Here is a 26290-nt window from a genome sequence, read left to right as displayed (position 1 = left end):
GCGTCCTGAAGCGCGTTCCTACTTACGTGGGTGGAATAATACTTCGCCCGAAGCACTTGCGCAAGCACGCGGCTGCTCCAACTGCCAAATTCAGAGCATTAACAAGAAAAGCACGGTCTTGATCTCACTCCGTCACTGCTCAAGGTATACTATAGTTGCTAACTGCATTCAGTGCGTTGTCACATCAACCTCTGCTTGGGAGTTACGACTCTACCTTCGATACTGCTTTGCCACTTCAGGAGCATTTCGATACCCCCATTTTTTCACTGTTCACACAAACGACAAAACATCTCTAAACATCATTGTCCTCCATCAATCTCAGAAGTCACCATGGAAAAATCCACTTCGGACAACACTAGATCTCCTCAGACGACTTTCGATGTCGCGGAAGCTGTCTCAGTAATGGTCGCCATGGCAAAGCTTACACTTGACAATCAGAACCACGAGACTGTCTCACCCCTGCCCAACACATCAGCTTCGGAGGCAGTGACCACGGAGGTGCCGCTCTTGATCACCACAATCGCCGAGTACCATCACTGTGAGCCCCTTCTCGAAAAGATGTTCCCTCCGCCCGGACGGCCCACGAAGCCGATCTTCCGATTCAAGCTCGTCGTCCAGGTGGACCTCGATGGCGAGATGGATGAGCTGCTTGCCCCTAGAGACGAAGTCAAGTTCGTTCCCTCGAGTCAACATCTTAGCATCATCTCCAAGCAATGCAACCCTTCGTACGGCAACGGGCCCATGACCACGACATATCCCGTCAAGGACCCAAACGAGACAAACGATCCGGATGATTTTGATAATAATCAGCCAGCCGGTCCATATGGTCCTGATTATGCGGAGCTCAAATTACTGGTTCTGCGTCTTTCTCGCCAAGAAAACCACGTTTCCCATGACACCTTCGGGGATATTGAGCGACAAGTGGAACGACTCCGACGCCTCAAGCTTCTCGGCCCGGACGACGTAGATGGCTTCGACTACTTCACCACCGAGCAGCTGCAACACTACCGGGAGGAAGCTGATGTCATTTGGGACGCCATGTTCGCCGACGAGTATTTCAGAGAATTTTTCATTGATCAGACGAAAAAGGTTCTCATAGCGTCCCTCGAGGATGACAACCTCAAGCTCCCTTATAATTGGCCCCGATCCATATTTGAGACCAAGTTCAAGAGTTTGGTCCGCGGCATCAACAACGAGACTTGGACTTACGCCTTTTTTGCTGGATACTTGGACTTTCAGCGCAGATTGTTGCGTATCCTCTAAGCTTGGGAGAAGATGAGGAGACGTGGTGGAGAAATCATGAGATATGGATGGTAAGATTCATAGATGATGATGGTGTTGGAGTATAATCCGATTCTTGTAGAGAATGCGCGCACGAGATGAATTTTGAACTCCATTCTGATTGGTAATGGCCAGGAAATACAGGAACTCATTGACAGATGGATCATGGCGATGGCATTTAAAGACCTGAGGTTTGAGGAACTCATCACGCAGCCTGAACTGGTAGTGGCTAGGAAAAACCGCGTTCTATTGGTGGATTCATCATGGCCTGTGAGGCTTGTAAGAGCACATCATTATTTACAAACAGACAAATGAAGTCACTGCTAATGATTATAAATTCTCCCATATGCCGTACTAGCCCGTCAGATTGGGGACTCTATTTTTACTAGCAACTGATAGATCTAACATGCTAGCTAAAATATGTCAAGTTCGTTGTTATCAGGCCTATTGCAAGCTATACCAAAGAATAGGATCAAATGTGTCTGTCTCCTCTTCTCAAGAGTTTACAGTGGCCATAAAGGTCTTACACATGTAAAAAGGAACGATGCCTGCGCCACAGGCAGAAATTGTGTGGTACGGTGGGTGGTGGTCATACCAGCCCATAACGTATGTTGGCCATATGGCCTCACAAACTGGCAATTAGGTTGTAATGCGCTTGAAGTTCCAACACCATCCCTCGCCAGTCAACTGAAGGCTGGTGCGATCCGATAATTGTATCAAGTGATCCGCTACCTTGTAATCCATATATGTACTATAAGCATACGTTTTAAATCTCATTTATTATACTGCCTTATAGAAGCCTAGGGTGAAGTAGACAAGCTACTTTAAAGGTAGCTTCCGTCTCGCTTATACATCCGTACATACTAAAAACCTTTCGCTCGTACTATAGCTATCATTGATACAAGTAGCAGTTCCTCGCAGCTATTTTCATACTAGCTAGGTAGTCAAGTAGCCCCTTTCCACCTAATGTAGTATTAAAGAGTGTATAAAGAGAAGCATATGTTAATTCCCCCGTAAAATTCTCGTGCTACTACCAAGATGGCTGCACGTATCCACTTTGTTGTGATCTCGACGTAGATAGCTCAAGTCAGTGTCACAGCTTTGTTTGTACACGTCAGAATGGGAGTGGAGTTGCTACCAGACTTAAGTGATACAGTGTTGGTAATAAAGAAGAACTGGCTACGTATGATTTTCAAACGTGTTGTAAACCCATTGCGATTGCCGTGTCGACAGGCAAGTAGAGTAGAGGGTGCCAGGGATCAAAACAGGCTTCGGGGGCACCTGGAGACTCTTTAAAGCGACCAGGATACAGGATGAGAGACTGCAACGCCTAACCCGCTGTAACACGATGGCATTGAATACATATGTGCATATATGTGCATAGTGCCCCAACTGTCTTATACTTGACAGATGTGCTGGAGCGGCCGGTCCTGGGGTACTTTGCTACACATAATACGCTCACTAGAAGATTCTACCTTATGCAGTGACATTTGTGTTTTGCAGGAGCTTCTCATCGACTAAATTACAGCTCAATTACGTAAACCAATCATGAACCTATCCTAAGTTTATGGATTGTCCCACATCAGCTTATACTTGCGCCTTGTAAACTGTCGGCGGAGGACAGATACTAGTCGTTGTATCATACTCAATCGGCGGCGCAACAGCGGTGGCCGGCACCTCCCGAGGCGACATATTCCCATCGAGTTCCTGTGGGCTCATGACCCTGTGACTCGGTTGCTGATAAGTAGACGAATGCGTTGGGTTGTGTTGACTGGGGGAGTGCTGCAAAGCGGCAGAATTTTGATACCCCTGCAAGTTGGGCGAGTATTGTGGTTTCGTTGCTTGGCTTGTTGTTCCCGACCCATCGTTCCAAGACTGGTTTTGGGCCGAATCCCCTGGCCGGTAACGCCGCATGTCTGTAAGCTCTCTTCGTGCTTTCCAAAGGAACCACAAGCTGGCTGTCAGCGCTAGAAGCAGGGGTAGACCGACCCCCAATCCAACACCTAACCCAGTCCAACTTTTGGCTGTGTCCACGGCTCTGTCGCTTGATTCTCCAACAGACGTCGAGTTCCCCACGACGTACATGACGCCGCTGGAACTGCTATCTCGATGGTCGTTGATGTATCCTGTGGGTATTGTGAAGTTGTTCGTGCATTCGTTGACATCACCTCTGCAGGTCCAGATAGTGGACTGGTTGTTGCATTGGCGAAGGTTACCCAGTCTGTCGCCTTGGACATTATTGAAGCAGTAGCGGGGACAGGCAGGATCCCTGAAGGTCGAGTCGGTACAGCTGCCACGGACGACGTGGCTGTTCATAGGATCCCAACATAAGCTGTTGGATAAACATGCTATTTCATTTCGATTAGCCATCTGGGATCGCTACCATTGAGAGAATAATAGGGAAGGACTTACTGTGTCCGGCTTGACAACAAGGGACAGCTCCTGTTGCGTTGGGATCACAGGGTTGACCGAGAGAATGGACATTGCCATGGGGGAAGAAACATTGTGTCTCCTTGGCTGCAATTACACGGGCGACCGCCAGTGCAAGCACACAGGATAGTAGCCATGGTAGAGTATTCTGAGACTGCGACATCGTGAAGTCGTCGAAAAGTCGCGAAACGTAAACTAAGACCTAGCTGGTCATGGAGAAACGCGTGTGACAGTCACAGCTACCAAGGAAGCTGAAAAAAGAGAAAGACAGCCCTGAGGTGCGGCTTATCATCAATAGATCAAGGACGTGTCTTCCCAGGTTACTGACAGGGATCTCCAGGATTAGGATCCAGGGCACCTAAATCTGTATGTACTGCCGGGTCACCGAGGTGCAGCCCATTGTGGCCTGTCGATTCAATCTTTACAAGGCTATGTTGTCATTATTCCGCCACCGCAACAAGCTGTAGGCGGTGCAAAGGGGCTCAGGGGTGGCCGTGGGAAGGGCTTGGCGCGGCCGATGCGGCCGCTTCGGTCGGGTACTCGGAGCTGGGGTGGTATCCGACTCAGCTCGAGAGCTTATGTAAGTTGGGCACTGGAATCTGTTTTATTAAAGTTGGCCAATGACCTCACAGGACTGCAGGACCGGCGGCGAAGACAACGGCAGCCCCGACGTGTTCGAAACGGGGGCTCCGTATGTTGTCGTTATAGCCTAGTAGTGTGTCGCACAGTCCGAACCAGTCTCGTTTTGTAGTCCATAGCTTTTGTTGTATAAGGCGATTGGATAAACCACTCAATACCTATAGGCAGATCAACTGACCTGCCTGTAGAACAACATACTTGAAAGGGGGTGGCAAACAGACTTAATTGGTGTTGAGAATGTATGTTGAGGAATTTAGGTACGAGTGAATTGACTCACCGAGCAACACTATTACAATAGTCCATGAGACTGCCTGGGTTATATCACTACGACTTCAATAGAGTAGTCTAAGATGGCAATAAACAGAATGATTTGATTATTCACTGTAAGTCAATTCCATCCTATGAGAAGCAACAAGTTCCAGATAGTACTCCCGAGTGATTTCGCTTATATGAAGCTCATGTTAGATGATACTCGTTCAAGTAGTGACAGTAATTCCACTATAGTTCAAGACTATTTTTTACACTGTAAACGAGATTGTTGGTCCAAAGCGAATAAGTGCCGACAATACGTCCGATAAGTCTGATAAGCCATCGCACTCACTCCACGAACAGGTGAGTGACACAAACATTATAGGTTGCGTTCATCCAATCCGCGTAGGTCCATGGGCCAACATCTCACATTTTTGAAGAGATTTGAGTCTTGGATTTGGGACCATGCCCAGCTGCTTCAACAGCCCAATCACTCAAGTATAGCGGCAACTCCGTCTCAAGCAAAAAGACCGTCAGTCCTTCTGTCCCCAACTTTTCTGGCTTGAGAGTCGACTTAGTAGCTCGTTGGAAATCTGCCTCAACTGCTCCTGTTGTCAAGTTAGCAAATATCCATTGCTCCCGTATGCTCGCGAGTCCCTAGCTCGTCATAGGAACATACCATGTGTCGTCATACACCCATGCAATCCTGCAACAAACGGCCTGAACTCCTGGCCCCCTCCATTCAACCCATGCTCTGGGTCCTGCACATTCGCAATCAATCCAAAGAATTCACTCATGGTATTCCTATGAAAATAGGGCAACCGCAACGTATCCTCCGCCACCATCCACCTTGGCGGTATGATGGCGAAATCAACTACATTCGTACCCGGCTCGCGATTCGACGGCGCGCTCAGGAGCGTATATAGACTCGGATCATGCTCATCGAAGAGCAAGTTCCCCATTACACAATACCGTGCCAGGTCGTACTTATACGGATAGAACGTGCCATGCCAGGCGGCTACGTCGAAAGGTGTGTGGTCTTGCGTGCAGAACCAGAGACGTCCGGCTTGGCGGGATATGATTGTATATTCTGTGTTGTTGGCAACAGCCACATCGCCCTTGAGTTCGCCGTCAAAGCAGGCGGTGGGAATCTGGAAGTCCCGGATATTGGCTAGGCCCGTGGATCCGATGGGCCCCAACTCGGGCAGCCGGAAGTGGCCCTGGAAGAGCTCGCACATGTAGCCGCGTGCGGGCCCGGCAGGGAGGGTCACACAGTACCGGATACCCCGGGGAATAACACAAATTTCGTTCTGGCGGACGAGTAGTTTTCCGAGCTCCGTTTGGATGTTGAGAGTTCCGGCTTGGGGGATGATGAGACAGTCCCCGTCGAGAGACGAGAAGGCCACGTTGGGTTTCATGGATTGGGCGATGGAGAAAAGCCATATGGCAAGGCCTGTCTTGGTTGCTGCGTCGCCGTTCTGGGCTAGGAGTGTCTGGGTGAGCCAGTCTGCATCTGGGTCGACAGGGACGGATGGCCATAGTGAGGAGTTGGGCGACAAATAGCTGGGTGGGTTTGCCGTGGATTTGTTGTTGTAAGGCACGAATTTGGAGTGTTTGAGCGATGAGGTTTGCCTGTACATGAAGGTCTGCAGGTTGTGGTCCCTTGGCGCTGTGAAGGAACTACCGCTTATCCTCTCCGTCCGCAAGCCATAGGGAGGCTTCTGTGGGCTATTGTTTACCAACGGGTTGGCACCTGGGAATGCTTCTGATCTGAGATGATGCTGGTGAGTATTTTGTGTTGCATACAGCCAAAAGAACTGACTGGTGATAACTCCCAAACCCCTCCAGATACTGATACTTCTCCTTGACCGCAAATTTAGTCACTGGCGTCATGATTCAGTGATTCAAAGTCGTATACACAAGGCGTCTCGGCCAACGAGCTTTTCATCAAAGTCTCAGAAAATATCAAGGAATGGCTTGTGTTCACCTACCAGTGGAATTTCAAATGATATCGGAAGTGAACAAGACCACTTGTGGACTCGACTAGTAACGTCGGCATCATAACTCTGGTTGTGGTCAGACCGAGTACCACCTTGCCCACCATCAGACGAAGTCTAAAATTACCAAACGGAGGCAATGAAGCGTACAACCCCGCATACCCCGCGACAATAGACTTCATAACCTGCAAGTGCATCATGGACAGGGAGGCGATCATCTAGCGCAAGCCGAGGCAAAACACTCGAGAACCCCCAACGTCAATGTTTGGAGAGGGTATTACTAAATCCGAATTGGGACATCCATACATGTGTGTGTGGACGAGATATAACAATACAAAAGAGCATGTACTTAGAATACTGCTATATAGTTCAATCCCTCGAGGACATATTCTAGGTCAACTTAGGAGCGAATAAACCAGAAGCAAGAATGGCAGCCCCAGTGACGCAAATCATCTACCTACAGATCGGTATCGACAAGGACTTAACAGACGCCAAATCCGATGCTGGGAAAACGTGGAGAGAAGCCTTGGACATCCTTCAAAGCCACGAAGGATTTCAACGTCTATACTGGGGACGCTCCCCTGAAGACATGACAAAAGTGCAGTTGCACGTCGGTGAGCTCAAGTTATTCTATCAATCCATTATTTTACCTACCTACTTACCCCCATTCGCTCTGTAGTCAGAAACCATCTATCTCAACACCAATCCTTGCAAAGTTCCCCCCAATACACCTCATTTCAATCCCTCCTCCAATCCCTTATCATTCCCACAACCCAGCCCCTGACCCGCCACGCCCTCCTTGAAGAAAACACCCCAAACTGCTGCTCCCTCGGCAAGGGAGCCCCCGTCACGGGGACCGCCATCTACGTCGGCACCGACGCCGCTTGGCACGAGGGTGCCTGGCCGCTATGGACCCATATTGTGCGGTATGTAGACGGGTGTCTGGGCTGTGCGGGCGGGAAGTTATTGGAGCCGGTCGATGGTTATCAGAATTGTTTTTTGGTGTACGTGGGGTGGGAGACGATCGAGAAGCATGAGGCGTATCATCATACTGAGCACTTTAGGCAGAGGTATATTATTTTGAGGTCCGGGAATAAGGGGTTCAGGGAGTATGGCCACGTAAGATTTGAAGGAGGGAGGGAGGCGGTGGTGGAGAGGTTGTGAGAAGATGAGGTATATGGCAGAGACGTGTGGAAGCCAGGAGCAAGTTACTGTGTGGTACGCTATCAAGCCCCTGGTTTTTGTTCCTATGAATATCAAGGTTTGTAGATAGCTTGGTCGAAGTCAAGTGTGTTCATACGTTACTGGTCTCTATAGAGTTTGACTTGAATGTCTCAATACTATCATTCTTATTCCAGTACTTGAAGCTTGCTCATCTCTTTGGCAAACCCTTCGACATCAACCTTCCCACAGGACTAAGCTATGCTTACAAAATCCTCGTCTTGCCTCAGAAGTTACCGCAGAGTCTTCCCAGCAGGACTTCCTCGAATGGATGCCCTGAAGACAACGCCCCCGCTCATCTCTTTCTAACCTGATAGCAGCTCTTTAACATAGTCGACAATATCTTCCTCGACATTTGGCAGTACTATCACCTCGGCGAGTTGATCTACTTCGCCGCCCAGACACTTAATAAGCTGTCCATCCTAGTGCTCATGGTCCGCGTATTCCCCCGATTCCAACGCGTCGTCTACGGCGCCATCACCCTCATAATCGCCTATGGAACGGCCTTCTTCTTCATTACTCTCCTTCAGTGCTGGCCCATCAACCGCGCCTGGCTGTAACTCGACGAACGACACCAGGGGAAATGCAACAATGTCCACCTTCAGGGGTGGCTCAGCGCCATCTTCAATATTACGCTCGACATCGTCATCTTCGTCCTCCCTTTGAAGAATTTGTACGAGTTGTACATGCCACCCAAGAAAAAGCTACTCGTTTCTGTCCTGTTTTCCTTGGGTATCTTTCAAATCAACCTGATCATCCCTACATATCTTCCCGATGGGATATTGACGGCAATAATTACAACGTAGTGTGACAATAACCAACGTCATCCGCCTCCAATATTTTGTCTCCTTCGCTAATTCAGCCAACATGACCTACGACTACGTTGAACCTGGTGGAGCACTCTCGAGCTCCACATGGGTATCATCTGCACCAGTCTCCCCGCCATCCGTGCGCTGTTTGTCAGCCTCGGCGCCAAGTTGCTGGGTTCGTCCAAGAGCAGCAACTCGAAGCCCTCCAAGTTCTCGACCCATGGCGAGTCCGAGCTCAAGTCCGGTGGTGCAAAAAACCAACAGGCCCCCAGACGAAGATATGGGGGTGATTTTATCCCGCTGGAGGATGTTGACAGTGGGAGGGGCATCAAGAAGACTAGTTTGAAGGAGTGACGGGAGAAGCAGTCTGCTTATAGCCTGAAGTGAAGGGGTGGGAACGAGAGTTTAATTCGATCGTGTAGTGTATCAAAGGACTGAAATGCATGTAATTCGTCTAAATCTTGATGGACACCTCAGAGTGAGAAGTCTTCGACAGCACTTGTGCAGGTGCCATCGAAGAGTTGCGTGTACCATATTTAGTGTCGACCAAAGGTTCTAGAACCAGACTCCCATATGACCTTCCCAGAGTCGGCAGCAAGAGTTTATGTACATCAGAGATTACATGCCGGGAATTTACACCGTCAAATTGCTATATCGAAAGGGTAAGATCAACCCATGCGAAGCAAAATTCTCAACAGACAGAAACATTAGCCATGTTTTTCCAAAGTAGCGCCGACAGGCAACAGTCCCAACGCTGAATTCAAATCGTCTCCTCTTTTCCCTCATGTAATCTACCGCTTTCGTTCAAGGATTCAAACCTTGATTTGCGGGGTTCTCTCCGCCCTCACAGACCAGGGCTGAGCCAGGGAATGAGCCCTGCGACTGTTGCTTTCTCTCAGTTCAAGACCCCGGTCCTGCCCCGTTTGTCTTATCCCTGCCGGTGTCTCCCATTTCCTGCATTTCGTGAATCTCGAATCTCGAATTGGTCGAGAGATAATTCAATACAAAGATCTGCGGTTTGCTCCGGCGGCTGGTATTACAGTCAGTACTTCGTAGAGCGGTCATTATTGAGGAGTTTGGGGAAATTTTCCGGGTTCGTATCACTTTTTAGCTGACAGGCGTGAAATTCACACCTACATGTCATGGACGAGGGACAACGGCAGTTGATGGCGCAAAGGAACGATGGGAAAGCAAACGCATGACTGACGGTGGGCACTTGTCACTCTTTTTAACCAGTTGATGGGCTGTGAGAAGCCCATTCAAAAAGTGAATCTTTCACCATGGAATTTCTTACATCTGGCGGCCTTTGGGCCAACATCGCACTTGGAGTGTTAGCAAACGACGAGTAAGTATCAAAATCTCCATTTTAAACGTGCTTACTCGCTGATAGGTGATGTAGGAATACTGTTTACCCACAATTGGGTCCAACGTATAATACCAAATATCCCCAGGCCAACTCGACATACAACTACATTGTCGTTGGCTCAGGCGCTGGCGGATCTCCCTGCAGCTCGGCTGGCCCTGGCCAGCCACAGCGTCTTGTTGATCGATGCTGGTGAGGATAATGGAACCGACAGATAGACTGAAGCGTCAGCTCTCCACATCCTGTCATCGTCATTGGAGTACAATGAGATTCGGTGGGAGTTTTGTGTCAACCAATATGCGGATCCTGACAATAAAAAAGAAATACCAACTTGCAGATGGTTCAATTGTGAGTGAGTAACTCTGAGATCTTTCGGAATATTTTTTTGGCCTTCTAGTGTTGTTTTCTTTCTTTCTTTCGAATTTCAAAGCTGATCTAGGGGTCTGATTGTCCTCTCAGGGGCATAACCTGAAAGCCTTGACCACTCAAATACTATTTCCACCGAGACATATTTACTCAAGGTCATCACCACTGTGACTGGCCTGCTCGAGGTAACTATGCCTCTTTTGTTTTCATGATTCAGACACACGAAAAGTTCCCAAAAACTGAAAAAATCCATCCCAACTGATTCTAGCAGTTAATAATATCTCTCCCAGTCACAACCAAAACGAAGACATCTACCAAATCCCCGTTGGCATGAAAGGCACCGAATTCTCCCGCTCCTCGCCCTGAGACTGGGTTTGCGAGATCGCTTCCGCCACCAACTCCAAGAAATACAATCTCGTTACACTACAAACTCTAGTGACCAAGCTCAACTTCAACCGCACCAGTGAAGTCCCCAAGGCCACAGGCGTTAACTACCTTCAGAGAAACAGACTGTACTATGCCAGCCCTCGTGATAGCATGAAAAAGAATGCGGAATCCCCGGAATCGTTCATTGGCGTTGATGGTTCCCGCAACTCAAGTGGAACCATGTTTCTCGAATGGCCACGACCACTCAGCCAAATTAAGATATCCATAGCCGTAGTTCACTGTTTTTGGCGTCTGTAGCACATTCAATAACGTCACCGGCTCTACGGACAGAATATCCATCACCCCAGAAAATGCTGCAAGCGTATTGCATTACAATTATAACATACCCGGATTCATGGCGAACAGCGAGGATGGGCCTTTAGAAACGCCCTCCGCCGCCTCGACAGGTGCTACCGCGGAGGCAATCAAGAATTTGTTACTGCATCCAGGAGCGGAGAAAGAAATCCGACCTTGACTACTATCCACGCAACGGAGAAGCTCGCAGCTGCCACAGTTTCGTCATATATATCCGACACTCGGACACTTCCCTTACCTGAGAAAATCCTTCAAACAACTTGGTTCTGGTGCGCTAGGCCATATAAAAAGTTGGAATACTCCACCAACGACAGTATACTATGGATTGATCTGGCTGTGGAATCGATAGCATATTGGGATTTTCAGTTTCCAGGAAGATTTACAGATCCTGACCCTTCTATTACATGGTATAACTCGCCTTCGACATATATATAACGAACGATAATAGGACAAGGTTACATGTATCACTATCTATTTCCAGCGAAATCCAAACATACCTTTCGAATTATCAGACTTATTGCAACTTATAATGTCAGAGGTGGTACCTGCGCAGCCACCACTACTTATTTCCAGACCAACAACACTAGCCTAGCTTTCTTTCCTCACCACAATACATCACTTCTATTGTGTGTCCCTCAACAGGTTATGAGCCCTCACGCTCACGCGCATCAAGAATAATTGCATTTCTGAAGCATTATTCGTCATCATCATCATCATTTCGATCATTTGCACAATTTTCGGCATCTGATTCGACCTTTATTTCGCGAAGTTGGCCTTCGAAGGTCCGCTACGGTAGGTGCACGAATCTGCTGCAACCTGCAGCAGCGCGGTCACTCTCCAACTTCACGGCTTGATCACAACAACAGCATTGAGAATAGTGACTGCACGAGCCTAAATCATTGATTCTGGCCTACTCTCCTCGGATTCGTTGATTTCTGCAGTTTTTCCACTTTGTTGGAAGGAACGCGTATCCGACGTCATTACCTTGAAGTGGGTCACGAAAAAAAAACTTCGTGCCTGCCTCAAGCTTCAACACTACTTAACATCACACAAAATTGCGTCCATCTGATAACGCAGTGACTTCACGATCGCATCATGGCGACCGAAGCATCTGTACGGCTGGCGCCAATTCTTCAGCTGGAAGGCGAGAAGAACCTCAAACTCTGGCAAGTGCAAGTAACTCAACATGCCGAATACTTTGGCCTCGAAGCCTTCCTCGATGGCACATCAACAGCACCACATGAAAGCGCGCCTTCTGAAGAGAAACTCAGATACAAGCAAAAGCAGATCCACGCTATGTCATTGCTTACTTCAAGCATCGTCAAGGTTCATGAAAAGCTGGAATCAGCAGGATGGGACATGCTTACTGAAAAAGATCCCTCTGTTCTCTACAGTTTGATTCTCAGAACCATTCCCAAAGAGTCCGAGAACAATGTACCAGCAATTTTCTATGAGCTCGTCGGCCTTATGAAAATTCCTGAAGGCCAGAAGCTCGAGAAATGGTCATCTCGACTCAACTATCTTATCAATCGTCTCACTGCCCTACAATGTGCCATGTCCGACAAAGCTCTGACACTGATCGCGCTCAAAGCATTTCAACAACGTTATCCCTTGGTCCATGGTTTTCTTACCAGATCTTTCGAAGAGGGTAATTTGACGTGGAAGAAAATGCAAGAAGAGATCACTCGCAAGGCAAATGAAGAAGCACACAACCCCGAGATCATGTTACAGATCAAAAATAACCAAGGTAATTCAACTCTAGGCTCACAGGCAAATAAAGAGAAGGAAAAGACAAACGACAACCAAGACAAGAAAGGCAAGACGGAACACTGCAATACTTGCAAACGCAAACATCCAACCACTTGGCCTCTCTGTAACTATTGCAAGTTGCACCACACCGGCGACTGTTTTCGACAATTCCCAGAAAAGGCATCTGAATAATGGCGCAAACGTAATATGCCAGACTGGAAGCCTTCATCGAATGAAAATGCCTCAAAAGACGCACTTGATGTCAATACGAATCTTGGCCAACTTTGTCTTCAACCAGATTCAGTAGCGAAGCGTCCAACCAATCTGGATCTCTTCGGCAATCTGATGTGTTTGCCAGCCAACACAATCTCAACTGATGGTGATGGAATAGATTACCTGACTCGTGACAGCTTCATCAATGACTCTGGTGCTGGAGGACACGTAGTCAATGATTTGAAGTGGTTTACCTCACTACGTCAACTTCCTGAACCAATCTACATGGACACAGCTAATGGTGGCGTTGCTGCTGCCACAGCTGTTGGCACCATTAAGATTCATCCTCAAAGAACTGATAGTAAACAGGTTAATTGGACTATCGGTAGTGTTCTCTATAACGAATCTTCCCCAGTTAACATCATCAGCCCTGGCTTACTGAGGGAAGATGGCATCATTGAAGATGGACATACATCAACTCTTCGCATTCGGGAATCGAATGTTGAACTTGGTAAGATCAACTGGCTCAAAAACGTGAAGGTTATTCCTCTCGTCTGCAAGCCAACAGCTCCCGCAGAGCACCTTCCACTCTTCTCAGCAACAATTGACATACAATTGATGCACGAGCGACTTATGCATGCGAACTACAAGACAGTCAAAAAGGCCTGCGAAGCCGCTGGTCTAAAAGTCACAAAACCAATCAAACCCTGCGAGACTTGTATGCTCTCGAAAGCAAAACAAATCATCCACAGAGATCCGGCTATTCAACCGAGTAGACCACTTGAGATCATCTATTTCGACACTATTCATCATCAACCGCTAGGCCTTACTGGCTGGCGTTACAGCGTTCACTTTACAGATGGGTTTACTGACATGCAGTGGACTCGCTTCACTCGCAAATTGGGTGATATACATGCGGAGATCATTGCCTTCGTTACTCAGGTCGAGCTTCAAACTGGTCTGAAAGTCCAAATATTCCACTCGGATAATGGCAAGGAATTTCTTGGCGATGCAAAGCAAATGGACACATTCGTCACCAAGAAGGGCATTCAATGGCATCGATCTCCTGCTAACACTCACGAACCAAATGGAAGAGCAGAGCGCTCAGTCCAGACTCTCATCACACCAGCTCGTAGCGGCATCATCGGCGGTAACTTGCCCAAGTTTCTCTGGCCGTGGGCTGAAGAGACAGCGGATACGATACATAATCTCCTACCAAATGGAAAAGACAGCCTGTCACCTCGCCGGCGTCTTGGATTCTATCTCAACATGACAGCACAGGTCATTAATGGCAATATTTCCAATCTCATCAAATACGGAGCTATAGCTTATGTCCACAAGAAAACACCAGCTGATCTTGCCAAAGCTGACAAGGTGGAGCACAGGGCATGGAAGGGCAAGCTCGTCGGCTATGCTGACCTTCGTACCAAACTCTACAAGATCTGGGTTCCCGAGAAGCACCGCGTGATGCGAGTGCGTGACGTTCGTTTTGCGGAGACTTTGGATGATACGCAACAAGATCACGACGCTGACGCTGACTTCATCGTTGAATTCGAAGATGAGAATGCTGACGTTGAATTTTCTGATCTGATAGCTAACCCCGTTGACTACGGAGTCGTCACGCACACAATAACCCAACCATCTACTTTTCCATCCTCTCAACCGGCCGATGATAGGGAAAATCAAGAGACAAAAGGAAATATGCAGCGCGAAGTTGAAAATGATCCACTCTATCCCACACCTGGGCCTGAGCAGATGGCCAGTCCAGCGCCATTGACTCGAACACGCGAAGAATTAAGCTTCGATTCCGATGATACTGATTTAGATGACATCGATGCCGAACATCCCTTAGGTCCCCAGAGTCCTGAGCCGAATCCCGAACCGAATCCTAAATCATCGACAACCTCAAATTCACGCCCTCGTCGTGCTGCGGCCAGGTCAGTTGCAGATTATCGACATCTCGCTGGCATACGCACATACAACAAGAGAAAGGCAGACCAGTTGTCATTATTTTCGGTCAATTTCTCCAAATCTATCAACAAAACTCGCTATCTTGAGCTCGACGCCAAGATTAGTGATTCCACACATCTATGTCTGTCTGCAATCAAGGTTGAAAAACTCTTGAATCAATCCAAAACCGCATCAGACTTCCCTTCAGCCAAGTCATACAAGGATGCTCGAAAGCAAGAGAAATGGCCGACTTGGAAGTCAGCTTTCGACGATCAGATAAACGAACTGGTATCTCGTAAAGTCTTTGAGCTTTCAGATCTCCCTCCTGGAGCGAAGGCCTTGCCGACGAAGTGGGTAACGGACCAGAAGTTCCATCCAGTTACCAATCAACATTTGAGAAACAGAGCGAGGCTTGTAGCTATGGGGAACTTCGAAGACTCAAGCAGCTTTTCGGTCGAAGAAATGTATGCTGCAGTCGCTAGCCTTACATCTCTCAAAGTGTTTCTCGCTCTTATGGCCACTCTAGGTCTACACGCCGAGCACTGTGATGTAGTAACAGCCTTCTTAAATGCTAAGAAGCCTCAGGACACTCCAGACATCTATGTTCGCCAACCAGAAGGATATGATGACGGCAGTGGACGCGTTTGGCGCCTGAAAGCCGCTCTCTACGGTCTCAAGCGAGCACCAATCTGGTGGTTCAATACCCTCGTTACCGCAATGAAGGAGATTGGATATGAACCTGTCGAAGCCGACCTCTGTCTTTTCAAGAATGATAAGACTGGAGTTATGGTACTTGTCTATGTAGATGATCTTCTGCTTGCGGGTCATCACAAGTCAGACATTACGATCGCTAAGCAGAAACTCGCTGCTTATTTCCGCCTCAAGGAGCTGGGAGATGTGCGAGAGTTTCTCGGCATGCAGATTTCAAGAAATCAAGATGAAAACAAGGTTTTTATCTCACAAGAGAAGTATGCGATGAAGATTCTCACCAAATTCGGCAAATTAGACCTCAAACCTTCTGCTGTGCCCTGGCCATCAGATATCAAAATACCAGCTGTATGGCCTAAGATTCAGCTGGATGACCAATCAAACTACCTCAAACAGACGGCCTCGCTCAACTATCTCAGTATTGGCAGCAGACCAGATATGACCAACACCAACAAGGCACTCTCTGAGGCGCAAAGCAAGCCAACCAAGGTTCATATGGACTTGCTTCAACATCTCTGGAGATATCTCAAAGGACAGCCTAATCTCGGTATTGTTCTCGGCGGAAAGTATCCCATTCATGATCTGAAACTCAATGTCTGGGCTGATGCGGCACACGCTGATGACCTGGCTACTCGAGCGTCAACAGGAGCTCATGTTGTATTCCTCTGCGGTGGTCCGATATATTGGAAGTCCAAGAAGCAGACCCTCGTGGTCATTTCAAGCACCGAAGCTGAATTCATCAATCTCACACCAGCTGGTTTATCCGCTGTTTGGATCTTACGCTTACTACAACAACTTGGGTTTCCCCAAGACACTCCAACTCTTCTCATGACTGACAGTCTCAATGCCAAGTCAATCGTACTTAACCCAAACAATGCAGCCAGAACCAGACATATTGACACAAGGTACAAGTGGATCATAGATCGCGTCCAACGAGGAGATTTCGATATTCAATACGCCAGAACAGGAGAGATGATTGCAGACGGTCTCACGAAGCCGTTAACGAAAGAGAATCATCTGAAATTCGTCCGTCAACTCCGTCTGACGCCGTGTCCTTGGTGATTCTGATTGAGGCGGTGTCAGGTGGCAGAAACGCATATAAAATTGGAAGTCAAGTTGATGAAAAACGGATATTCTGTACGTGTACGTAGCTCTTTTTAGATGACTAGCTCTATTGGCCTGGGGGGGGTGTGTCAGAGGTGGTACCTGCGCAGCCACCACTACTTATTTCCAGACCAACAACACTAGCCTAGCTTTCTTTCCTCACCACAATACATCACTTCTATTGTGTGTCCCTCAACATATAACAAAGCACGTAATTTGATGTGTCTATCCTCCGAAGTCAAAAGAAGTGAAGGTGGCTATAGAGAGGTTTCACTCCTGAAGTTCTAAAAGTTGGTTGTTGCCAAGGGGTTGGGAAGCAGTGATTGCGAAGCTAATATTCCTTTAGTCATGTCGGCGGAAAAATATAGGTGGGCAGCGATGTTAGTAGCGGGGGAATTAAGAATACTTCTTTTGCGCCAACCCAGGTATCAATACGTAGGGTATCTGGGTCACAGTGCTTACGGAGTGAACATACGTGTTGGAAAGAATTTTGAGGATGGGACTAATAGACGGCTAGCATTAAAACACGCGTTGGGAGAACTGAGCGATTTCGACTTGTTGAACGAGAGGTTTGCTCTCCGATGATTGAATTTCTCACTGAATCTTTCGGCGGCAAAGCCCGATGCAGCTTACCCACATCCGGGACACCCCCACATGTGGGACACCCAAAAATGTCTCATCAACACCGCCAGCCTCTAACTTCAACCTGGGGGTGTCCCGGATGTAGGTGTGGGACGTTATATCGAAAATGGGAACCTTACCCGGTTTCTGCAAATGGCAACCGAAGCGAAGCAGTCTATACTGAATCGTATGCTCTCGGTCATACTGTTTTGCTGTAGGTCTCTCGAATAGCTGAAGCTTCGAGGGATGATGTGTGACTAATACGATATGTTTTGTAGTAATAAGAACCTGTAAAGCCAAGGCATATCCGCCAAAGGGCGATGAGGACGCTGCTGTTCAGTTGGAGACTATTCCCAGGCCTGGCATCAGGGCTAATAATTGGAAGGCACACGACGACTTGCACGGGGGAAATAGTGAGTCGAGAACCCTCTACGCGCCGACAGTGCTAATACAATCTAGTCATGCTCGGTGATATGGACTCGAATTGTCCAGAGCACACGCTATGCCCTGTCGTAAAACTGATTGATTTCGGCCTATCCGGCCAACTGGCGCCTTGGGGGCAAGTTGTTACTTATTACCGGAAAATCTCTCGGGGAGAAATCTGACTAATTACGAAATACTAGAGAGAGACCTCTTTGGTTTAGAAGATAACCCGTGTAATATTGCAAATGTAAGAGCCTGCCCACCACGTTGCACGAACACATGGTACTATGCTAACGTCTACCAGGCGGTTGCATGTATGGCAGCAATTCCCACCGAGGAGGCCCAAGTAAAGGTTGGGTCAGACTTTTATAATGGAATAAAAACTTCTGCGGCCGGTATTAACCAAGGAGAAGTATCCGGAGCAGGACGAGGAACTGGAAGACTTGCTTGCAAGAAGCCTGGCGTTTGAGCCCAGGCATTGGCCAGGCTTGAGGCAAGTCTTGCAGGCTGCGGATAATGAATTGAACATGGGGCCGGCAGATTTCAAGTCGTATGACTCTCGTGCTCGTGAGACGGATGAATACATACAACAAGTCGTCCAGAGCCTCTTGTTCGATGCAAATCCACAGAGAGGGGCAGATGGGGGTTGAGATTAGGCAGTTGACGGGGCTGTACAGTTGAGAGAATATGGGTTGCGTATGTTACAACGGGCTTCTTCTTAGATTGTCAAAGAAATACCACTAATCATCACTTAACCTGTCCTCTCCTTGTAACGTCTATGCCTCGGCCGGCTGCCGAACCATGTACCGAAAAGTATACTGTCCCCACCCATCACATCCCTCAGCCCTAGGTGTCCTAACCGCCCACGCATCAAGATCAACCGTCAAGCGATCCACCTCCTTAAAGCCCAGCTTCTCAAACATCCTCCAGCCCGCCTCAGATGAATGCACCCAACAAAAGACCCCATTACGGTCCGCCTGCTCTATCCCCCATCGAATGAGTTGACTTCCTACCCCTTTCCCCTGATACACCGGATCGATGGTGATCCCCCCAATGTACATGCACCTCGTCCCCGCGGGCATGATCCGCTTCTGGAAATCTGCCAGGTGGGAGCTGGTCAGCCTCTCTAACTCGGCTATGCGGTCAGCACCTTGAATCGGCGTTTCCTGTGGTTGGTCCGTAGTCGTTGAAGTCTGTTCCAAATTGGGTTCGGCAGGATCACTGTTCCCTTTCTCATTGCCTCCTTCATCGCTGCCCACCTCGCTCTGAAGTAGAGGTACGTCCAGCTCCACACCCTTGTACCCCCAACTGATGAAGCCGACTATGGTCCCATGACTGTCGTTGGTGGCTTTGAGGACGACGCATCGGGAGGGGGTATTTATCCACATCCTGAGGCCCTGAGCCATGTCTCTAACGAAGGATCCGGGCTTTGGGGACGTGGCTTTCATTTGGGTGTGAGCATCATTGTTGAAGGCGGCCGCTGCGATTTCTGCGAGCTTGGGGACATCTTTTAGGGATGCTCGGGAGAGATTGCAGATTGGTGTTGACATTTTTACGATGATTACGTATGCTTGACCCTGAGTGTAGCTGGAAGTATCCTGCCACTCTCAAACCTACAGTTAGAGCTGGTGTTTTATTAAAGCCACGACCTTCCGAGGTTGCCGTGTGAGAGGACTAATACACCCCGAATGAGTCATAGTATGCGCCATTGTTACAATGCATCTGCAGGATGCAATACTGGGAGTGTAATTGTTTAGTGAACTTGTGTTAGAAGAGGTTTTAAATACCGTGCTTCGGATATATTGCCCCACTCAAAATCGTGTGCTGTAGGCACTATGGTATAAAACCCAAGTCAATTCTTTGCCACGCAGTAGGCTCCATTTCTTCCCAATTCCGAATCCAACACGCCAACACACACCACCCTAAGCGACCCGAGGTATATGGTAAAAAAAACAAGCAAAGAGATTCACACCAATTGTTACGAAGGAAATCTCGCGGCGTGCTTTTCCCGTAATATCTGCGACCGATACCAAGCCTGGAAGCGGTGTCCCATTTGACAAATTAGCGATGGCCGACTCTCGCATAGTCGGCTGGATTGTAGGAGTAGCTATTCGGCTGGGAGTGTGTCTTTGAATCTTTTTTGTTCGAGTTCTGATGCTGGTACTCCTCGTGGGTCTCCTGGTGGGTGGAAAGCTCAGATGCGAAGCCCTTGTGGTCCATACCGGGCGATTGAAATCCGTTGCTACTCGTGTCGGACAACATGGACGTCGGTCGCGAGTTGTTCTGGAAACCCGGGCTATGCTGACTCTGCGACCATCGCCAACTGTTGGGTTCCGGCGTCGAGACGGAGGAGGAGTTGTGCGATCCGAGCGACGGGGACAGTCGAGACGGGTGCAAGTGTGGCGAGTCCTGAGGATGGTAGAAGTCCCCTGGTAGTTCCATTATGACCGCCTCGGTCCCGCTAGGATTGGAGGTGGGCAGCTCGTTCGCTTGCTGGTGAACCTCACCGGGCTTCTGAATTTGGGGTTGAAAATACGGATGTCCGGTGTATTGCGACCCGGCAGTCCCTGGTCTGCTGTTCTGCTGCTGTTGATATGATTGTTGGTTCCGCAGCGACAACGGTCGTGGGATCTGATATGGTATCTTGGGCGACATGTGAGCGTTCGACTGATGATCCATGCTGGCTGGCGAGCGCGGTGGCGACATGGAAGCTGAGCCGGCCAGACCTCCTGTGTAAGACCGGTCATTGGGGTTTATCGTTTTCAGCTTGCCGTCCTCGATCATGGCGTGCAATGCGCCTGCGTCCAGCAGCTCAGCCTTCTTGATGATGCGATCCACCATCTCCTTACTGGCGGCTTTTAGCTGCGACTTGACGAAGCTAACCATGGCGAAGTTGCATGCCAACCGGATGTCCTCGCGCAGGTATAGGCCGTCGCTTGGCGCATTCAGCCCGATCTCTTGCTGCTCTGGCGGCTCGACACCGGGCTGGTTCCCAGCGACGCGGTAGGTGATGCGGATGTCGACATTCGCGGGCGCATATGTGTGTGTCTGAAGACCCCACGGGAGATCGTGGAAGCAACCATTGAAGTTGATTTTGCCCGATCCAATCTTCCCAATTCCGGGAATGTATTGTATCTGCTGACTGATCTCGTACCAGGTCAAATAGTATTCATCGGAGGCTGCATCGCGAGGGGCCTTAATGGGCTTATGGTGGAGGACGAGGGGGTTGAGGGTGATGACTTCGCTGTGGCTATGGAGAATATCTATGGCTAATTGCCTCGGTATGAAGCCGGGTATTGGAGTGATTGTCGTGTAAGCCAGGGACTTTCGGAGCACCATGGTGAAATGAAATAATGTAGATGCAGTGGGAATTGACTACGATGGAGAGTACTGTGCGAGGTTTGAGCGAAAGGGAATGGGAATGGGAGTTGGTCAGTTTGGTTCCAACATGTTTGTAAGGCTACCTGCCAGTTCTCTCATCATTTAGCTCGGTGCCGGGCTTGGGGGACACGGTGATGTGGTGGCCACCCGACGGCGTCAGCAATCGCGGGCTGGCGGGCTGGAAATGCCAATCTGGTTAGAATTGAACGGCTGAGTTCTCATGCAAGCCGACCAACACTAATCGAAACTTCGCGCTCTTGTTTGCGCGGGGTGTGTCACAGCCCCCAATGGCATCGCCTTGGGTACTTTGGTACTGGCGGTTGATCATCGCAAACGCCAAACAGCTAGGGAGCTTGGGGTTACGGCGACGGTTTGCACGACCGCCACTAGTTGCGCACTGCGCGAAGAGTCCGATCCCCGCCTACGCCAACGCTACGTCGTCCTCTTTCCTAGAACTTGGGTCATACATATTACGTCAGATACCTTTCGAACATCGCCAAAAAACAAAAAAAGAAGGAAGACAAAGGATTTTCGATTTCCATTTCCGCCGCTCTTTTTGGTCTTGCTGACAATGAGCAGCGCTTCATGGCAGCTGTCTCCGAGGCCCATTTGCCCTTGATAGCAGCGGCGGCAAGCGTACTCTCAGGGGATCAAGAGTTGCATTCCGGACTCGGCAAAACTCGAGTCGCAAACCACAACCCAGCTCAATGAGTCTCAACCAGCTGCTAAGTTTTGCAGAGTACACTGACCAAGTCATGGCTATAGTCTAAAAAGCAAGCCGTCGCAACTAGACCGCTAGCCGTGCTGGATGTAGGACGCTTTTTGAAATCGGCGTTGCAACGGGCAGTGAACAGGCAACGGTAAAAATGAGTGACATGCAGAGCCGCTCACTATAGTGGCACGGCGCGTGTCACTAGAAATGGTTATCAGAGCAACTCTCGAGTGTCTCGAATTAGTTACGACGTCGCAGACACCTGATTCTTGTCCCATACTCCACATCTTCGATATCATTACAAGAATAGCAAGCCTATCTAAAACACATATCGGAATTTTGGGTTCTGCAGATGTCAGCACTAGTCACAATGCATTGTAAGAGCGGGAGGCAAACAACTCACCTCAAAGTCGGTTTTATCAGCCGACAGCTCATCAACTGCAGGGTCTTCAATCGCGTTCGCAGCCGCAGCCTCTGCATCTCGCTTCTTGTTTCGCCTACTCAACAACATGCGCAGGCTAAGGGCCACGAACATTTGTGCAACGGAGCACCCGATGATCACCTTGCACCCGGTGGGATAAGTCGGTGCTTCGCGCCCCAGGAAGAAGTGCGGTCCGACGATGTTGCCGACACAGTACGCGCCGAATACGATGGCCGTTGCCGTCATTCGCTTGGTGTAGCCTCCGAGGTTGGTGGCCGGCATCTGCATTGCTGTCGCAAGCGACGCAACAAAGGCGCCGCAGATATAATACCCGAAGAGAACGCCGATTTTCATAGAGCTACGATCCAACTTCCACATTAAGGATGTTCCAATGAGTGTTGGAATCAAGTAGCCGGCCATAACAAGCGTCCGCACATTGCGAAATCGGGAGGCCATGTATGTGCCAGATAAAACTGCAATACTGGTCAGCATTTCGTGACTTCAAATAAGTTGAGGTTAGGACGAACTCCACAGAATTTGAAATGCGCCCATGGGAACTGATTTCCAGTTAGCCACCATGAATAATACAGTCACCCTCGGGGTTCTACTTACTACCAAGAGCGGTTGCACGAAGCGAATCGTGGACAAGTCCCTTGATGATGAGTTTGCCAAAGTTGGCGACACCACCATTGATCATTTCGTTCAGAAGCACGAACAGCGTCAACAGCCAAACCTGCGGGTCCAGCACGGCCTCCTTGATCTGATAGAGCTTGATCGATTGATTCAGGATCCCCGTCCGGCCGAGCTTCCCGCGGCCGATCAAGGTGGCCTTTTCCTCGAGGGTGAAGCGTTTGGCTACAATGATGCTGTCAGGGAGATAGACGAGCAGCACCAATCCCCAGAGAGTAGTGAGGCCACCGCATAAGAGGAAGATCGCTTTCCATACAGGAAAGGTCTGGATCTGGCCTATAGCGTAACTAAGAACCCCGCCAATCATGGAACCGAGACCATTACAACTGTATATCAGACCAGTCCGGAATGGCTGTTGATCGCGGGTGTACTGGTAAAAGTTAGCCGGGTTCTTCTTTGCTGCTTAGAAGCTCGTGTCTGTACTCACCCACATGCCGACAATCATGGTGAAGCAAGGCGTAATGGGCGCCTCAAATATTCCGAGCAGAAAGCGACATGCCGCCAGACCCGCATAGTTATTGCAAGCGGCCGTGGCCATGAGTACAGCACCCCAGCAAATGACACAGCCCGACGTGACCTTGGCCATCAGCGTCTTCTGCGCCAGGTAACTCCAGGGATATTCCGCCACCAGGTATGCGATGTAAAACATAGACGGGAATAGGGCATACTGGTCCTGGGTGATGTTCGCATCGGTGAACAGGTCAAAGACGGCGGCGTAGGAGAGCGCCTGCTTGTCAATGTACTGGAGAAGGAACGTGACACACAACAGGGGAAGCAGGATCAGGTCGACTCGGCGGACTAGGCGCTTGTTGCCGGCTTCGTCGCTCAACAGTTCCTGGACATACTCGCTGCTGAAGTTGTTCTCCCGAAGGAAGACCTCGGCGGCGTCAAGGTCTCTCAACTCCCCCGTTTGGATGTCGAGCTTCTCCGGGTTGACCATGGCCTCGGCCTTCTTGTCGTCTGCGCTGAGGTTCATCGCGAGAGTTGATCAAGCCGTCGTCTATTGCGCTGCTTGGCAGAGAAAGCCGAAGGGAAAATGGGGAGGATTACATCCTGCTGAAGATCTCTCATATGGTCTTTGGACGCGACATTTGTGGAGAGATAGACTCGTCCTTGAGTTATCTTGGATGCTATCTATCATCGGCACAGGCATAAGTTTCGGTACCGTCGTCCATGCTATCTATTGAATCCGAAATGGATCCGCTTGTTGCAGGCCGTTGACCCCACAGCCGTCCCACAGTCGTGCTGAAGCGTTCATATTATCGCGGTTTGGAGGTGGCGGGGCTCCACCATACACCACTGAGACTCGAACAACCTGACTCGCACATAAATGAATCTGGCGACTGCGAGTGCGGAAATCTTCTTCCGATCCCATAGGGCCAACCGCAGTCCAGGAACCTTTATCTCACTCAGGAGCTCGTCTTGGCCCTGCATACTTCCAAGAATAGACTCATATTCGACCCTAGTCCATCTGGTGACGTCAGTCTGAAAGCCGGTACCAAATGCTGGTCCGGTTACTTTGGGTCAACCTTCGTTCAAATATGGTTCCATCAGCTGCACCTACAGCGGTCACATCTACCATTAACAGGAACAGCCTGAGTTCTGATGACTTCGGTCGCAAATTCGTCCAATTATTCAACACTCATCAATTGAACTTCAGGATACGCATGGATGCCTTCACATCGACGATCAAGGCACTGAATTTAGCGTAAAAATTCGTCCGCATCCCCGCTTCATCTACTGGCATCGCGAGCATGATATTCAGCTTGTCTTCGGCCGTTTCGCTAAAGATATCCGAGAGATACGTAGGAAATGGATGAGGAAGTGTGGTCGAGGAGCCTGCGTGGGATTTCCTGTGACCGTTGCAACGAGTTACGACTCCGAGCGGCACGAACTTTTGGATCGTCTCACTGTCGTCCTGGCTGACTATATTCCCGCGTCTGGGACAACGTTCAAGGCTTTGGAGACTGCCTTTTCTCAACCTAGAACGCCTGCTCACAACCCAAGAGAGCGTCGTTCGGATGAGCGAAATCAACATCCAGAATCGCCGAAAAGGGTGAATAGCCCGCTTTCCACACAAGATGAAATGAGACTGTCTCATGTCGTCTTAGGAGACAGCGATACACATTCAGTGGAAGCCAACAACGTGTTTTGGTCAAGGTGGGAACACGGGGCTCTAAGGGCTTCTGTTATCGCCTCGGTCTCTACCTAGGCAGCCGTTGGCTCTGTAGTATTCTCTGACGCAGGAGCATCATCCCATGAAACACAAGCCACAGTTGAAGCAAGTTCCCAGGAGAAGCAACGTCTCCCACCGCAGGAACCTGATTTATACCTTCCATTTTCAGCTACTGAACGCAACCTCCCGGAATCTTTCAGTGAACACCATCAGGAAAAGCATCTTAGGGAAAATGTCAGGACGCCATTGGCCGAGAGCAGCCATTCTGAAACAACCTGCTCGCTCTTCAACCAAACTGTCGAACAAGAAATCATGAGAAATGGAAGCTGCGGATTATATTACCGTAGCTCATCGGAATTTGGAGAGCAGCTAGGTGACGTATGGCGTAAGTCTGTTTGATTCTCTATTTCGGGCTCCCGACTTGTCTACTGGACTAGGCTAAATTCATTCTCCTCCTAAATTCAATGAAGCTCTGCTTGCTATTCCCTGGGAAATCTTACAAGTGTCCCTGTTCGCAGCATATAGCCCAATCATTTCAAGTCCTGAAGCTTGGACGGCGTGTCTAAATAACTTCATGACTACGGATCAAGTGGTCGGCCTCTCTGCATCCCTACATGCGAACACCTTTAACAAAAGACCGCCGTTTGATCTTCAGTTGAACCAACTGAAACTGAAGCTATAATTTTCGCAGACTTGCCAGATGTCGTGGGTCTAACGGTTTGATTCAAGTTGTCATGCCTTCAATCATGCCGCAGAACCTGCCGGCTCTGGTAAGGAAGCACGGTGTCGGGTCTCATACTTAACAGTTGATATGACCACAATCTTCTGAAGTGAGAGCGCTATCGAAAGCCTGTATGATGGCTACGCTGAGCATCCCGCATCTTTGGGAAGAAAGTGGTCTTCATTTTTCGTCAAACCTGGGACACCAGCCATTACAGATTGTGCGTTACGTCACTACTACAAAGTTCAGCCCTGGCTTGGTGTACCTCAAGCACATACCCAGGTTACAATTGCTCTCATGGGATGTCCGAGGAACTTACCAAACT

General features: G+C 49.1%; 10 protein-coding genes across 10 annotated transcripts; 4 read left to right on the top strand and 6 right to left on the bottom strand.

Annotated features, from left to right (window-relative positions):
• Window positions 1-330: 330 nt before the first annotated feature.
• Window positions 331-1263, top strand: BCR38DRAFT_522963 (uncharacterized protein; the record flags this gene model as incomplete). Its single annotated transcript, XM_040865247.1, has 1 exon — window positions 331-1263. The coding sequence occupies one exon, from the start codon at window positions 331-333 to the stop codon at window positions 1261-1263; it is 933 nt and encodes a 310-aa protein (XP_040717078.1).
• Window positions 1264-2764: 1501 nt separating this feature from the next.
• BCR38DRAFT_429251 (uncharacterized protein) lies at window positions 2765-4139 on the bottom strand. The gene is made up of 2 exons (XM_040859957.1): window positions 3694-4139; window positions 2765-3629 (listed from the first exon to the last, which is right to left on the bottom strand). Exons 1-2 carry the CDS (start codon window positions 3872-3874, stop codon window positions 2869-2871), a joined length of 942 nt encoding a protein of 313 aa, XP_040717077.1. The 5' UTR covers window positions 3875-4139; the 3' UTR covers window positions 2765-2868.
• Window positions 4140-5025: 886 nt separating this feature from the next.
• Window positions 5026-6492, bottom strand: BCR38DRAFT_511839 (homogentisate 1,2-dioxygenase; the record flags this gene model as incomplete). The annotated part of the gene is made up of 3 exons (XM_040865037.1): window positions 5026-5207; window positions 5279-6369; window positions 6422-6492. The coding sequence occupies 3 exons, from the start codon at window positions 6490-6492 to the stop codon at window positions 5026-5028; spliced, it is 1344 nt and encodes a 447-aa protein (XP_040717076.1).
• A 531-nt stretch (window positions 6493-7023) lies between these two features.
• Window positions 7024-9168, top strand: BCR38DRAFT_522962 (uncharacterized protein; the record flags this gene model as incomplete). Its single annotated transcript, XM_040865246.1, has 4 exons — window positions 7024-7210; window positions 7276-7715; window positions 8138-8373; window positions 8716-9168. The coding sequence occupies 4 exons, from the start codon at window positions 7024-7026 to the stop codon at window positions 8978-8980; spliced, it is 1128 nt and encodes a 375-aa protein (XP_040717075.1). The 3' UTR covers window positions 8981-9168.
• A 738-nt stretch (window positions 9169-9906) lies between these two features.
• On the top strand, window positions 9907-10185 carry BCR38DRAFT_483766 (uncharacterized protein; the record flags this gene model as incomplete). The annotated part of the gene is made up of 2 exons (XM_040863665.1): window positions 9907-9971; window positions 10026-10185. 2 exons carry the CDS (start codon window positions 9907-9909, stop codon window positions 10183-10185), a joined length of 225 nt encoding a protein of 74 aa, XP_040717074.1.
• Window positions 10186-17500: 7315 nt separating this feature from the next.
• Window positions 17501-18186, top strand: BCR38DRAFT_172903 (uncharacterized protein). Its single transcript, XM_040853868.1, has 5 exons — window positions 17501-17655; window positions 17720-17854; window positions 17901-18000; window positions 18065-18111; window positions 18169-18186. Exons 1-4 carry the CDS (start codon window positions 17595-17597, stop codon window positions 18090-18092), a joined length of 324 nt encoding a protein of 107 aa, XP_040717073.1. The 5' UTR covers window positions 17501-17594; the 3' UTR covers window positions 18093-18111; window positions 18169-18186.
• A 454-nt stretch (window positions 18187-18640) lies between these two features.
• BCR38DRAFT_339853 (acyl-CoA N-acyltransferase) lies at window positions 18641-19414 on the bottom strand (the record flags this gene model as incomplete). Its single annotated transcript, XM_040855728.1, has 1 exon — window positions 18641-19414. The coding sequence occupies one exon, from the start codon at window positions 19412-19414 to the stop codon at window positions 18641-18643; it is 774 nt and encodes a 257-aa protein (XP_040717072.1).
• Window positions 19415-19925: 511 nt separating this feature from the next.
• BCR38DRAFT_338755 (uncharacterized protein) lies at window positions 19926-21203 on the bottom strand (the record flags this gene model as incomplete). Its single annotated transcript, XM_040855643.1, has 1 exon — window positions 19926-21203. One exon carries the CDS (start codon window positions 21201-21203, stop codon window positions 19926-19928), a length of 1278 nt encoding a protein of 425 aa, XP_040717071.1.
• Window positions 21204-22276: 1073 nt separating this feature from the next.
• Window positions 22277-24044, bottom strand: BCR38DRAFT_483762 (major facilitator superfamily transporter; the record flags this gene model as incomplete). The annotated part of the gene is made up of 5 exons (XM_040863664.1): window positions 22277-22303; window positions 22361-22851; window positions 22906-22935; window positions 22991-23438; window positions 23496-24044. The coding sequence occupies 5 exons, from the start codon at window positions 24042-24044 to the stop codon at window positions 22277-22279; spliced, it is 1545 nt and encodes a 514-aa protein (XP_040717070.1).
• A 534-nt stretch (window positions 24045-24578) lies between these two features.
• On the bottom strand, window positions 24579-25429 carry BCR38DRAFT_172899 (uncharacterized protein). Its single transcript, XM_040853867.1, has one exon. The coding sequence runs from the start codon at window positions 25167-25169 to the stop codon at window positions 24714-24716; it is 456 nt and encodes a 151-aa protein (XP_040717069.1). The 5' UTR covers window positions 25170-25429; the 3' UTR covers window positions 24579-24713.
• Between the last annotated feature and the right edge of the window lie 861 nt (window positions 25430-26290).

This window comes from Pseudomassariella vexata (assembly GCF_002105095.1).
Source record: "Pseudomassariella vexata strain CBS 129021 chromosome Unknown BCR38scaffold_5, whole genome shotgun sequence".
Taxonomy (NCBI): domain Eukaryota; kingdom Fungi; phylum Ascomycota; class Sordariomycetes; order Amphisphaeriales; family Pseudomassariaceae; genus Pseudomassariella; species Pseudomassariella vexata.
The sequence above is the reverse complement of the archived record's forward strand: the minus strand, read 5'-3'. Positions and strand labels throughout refer to the sequence as shown.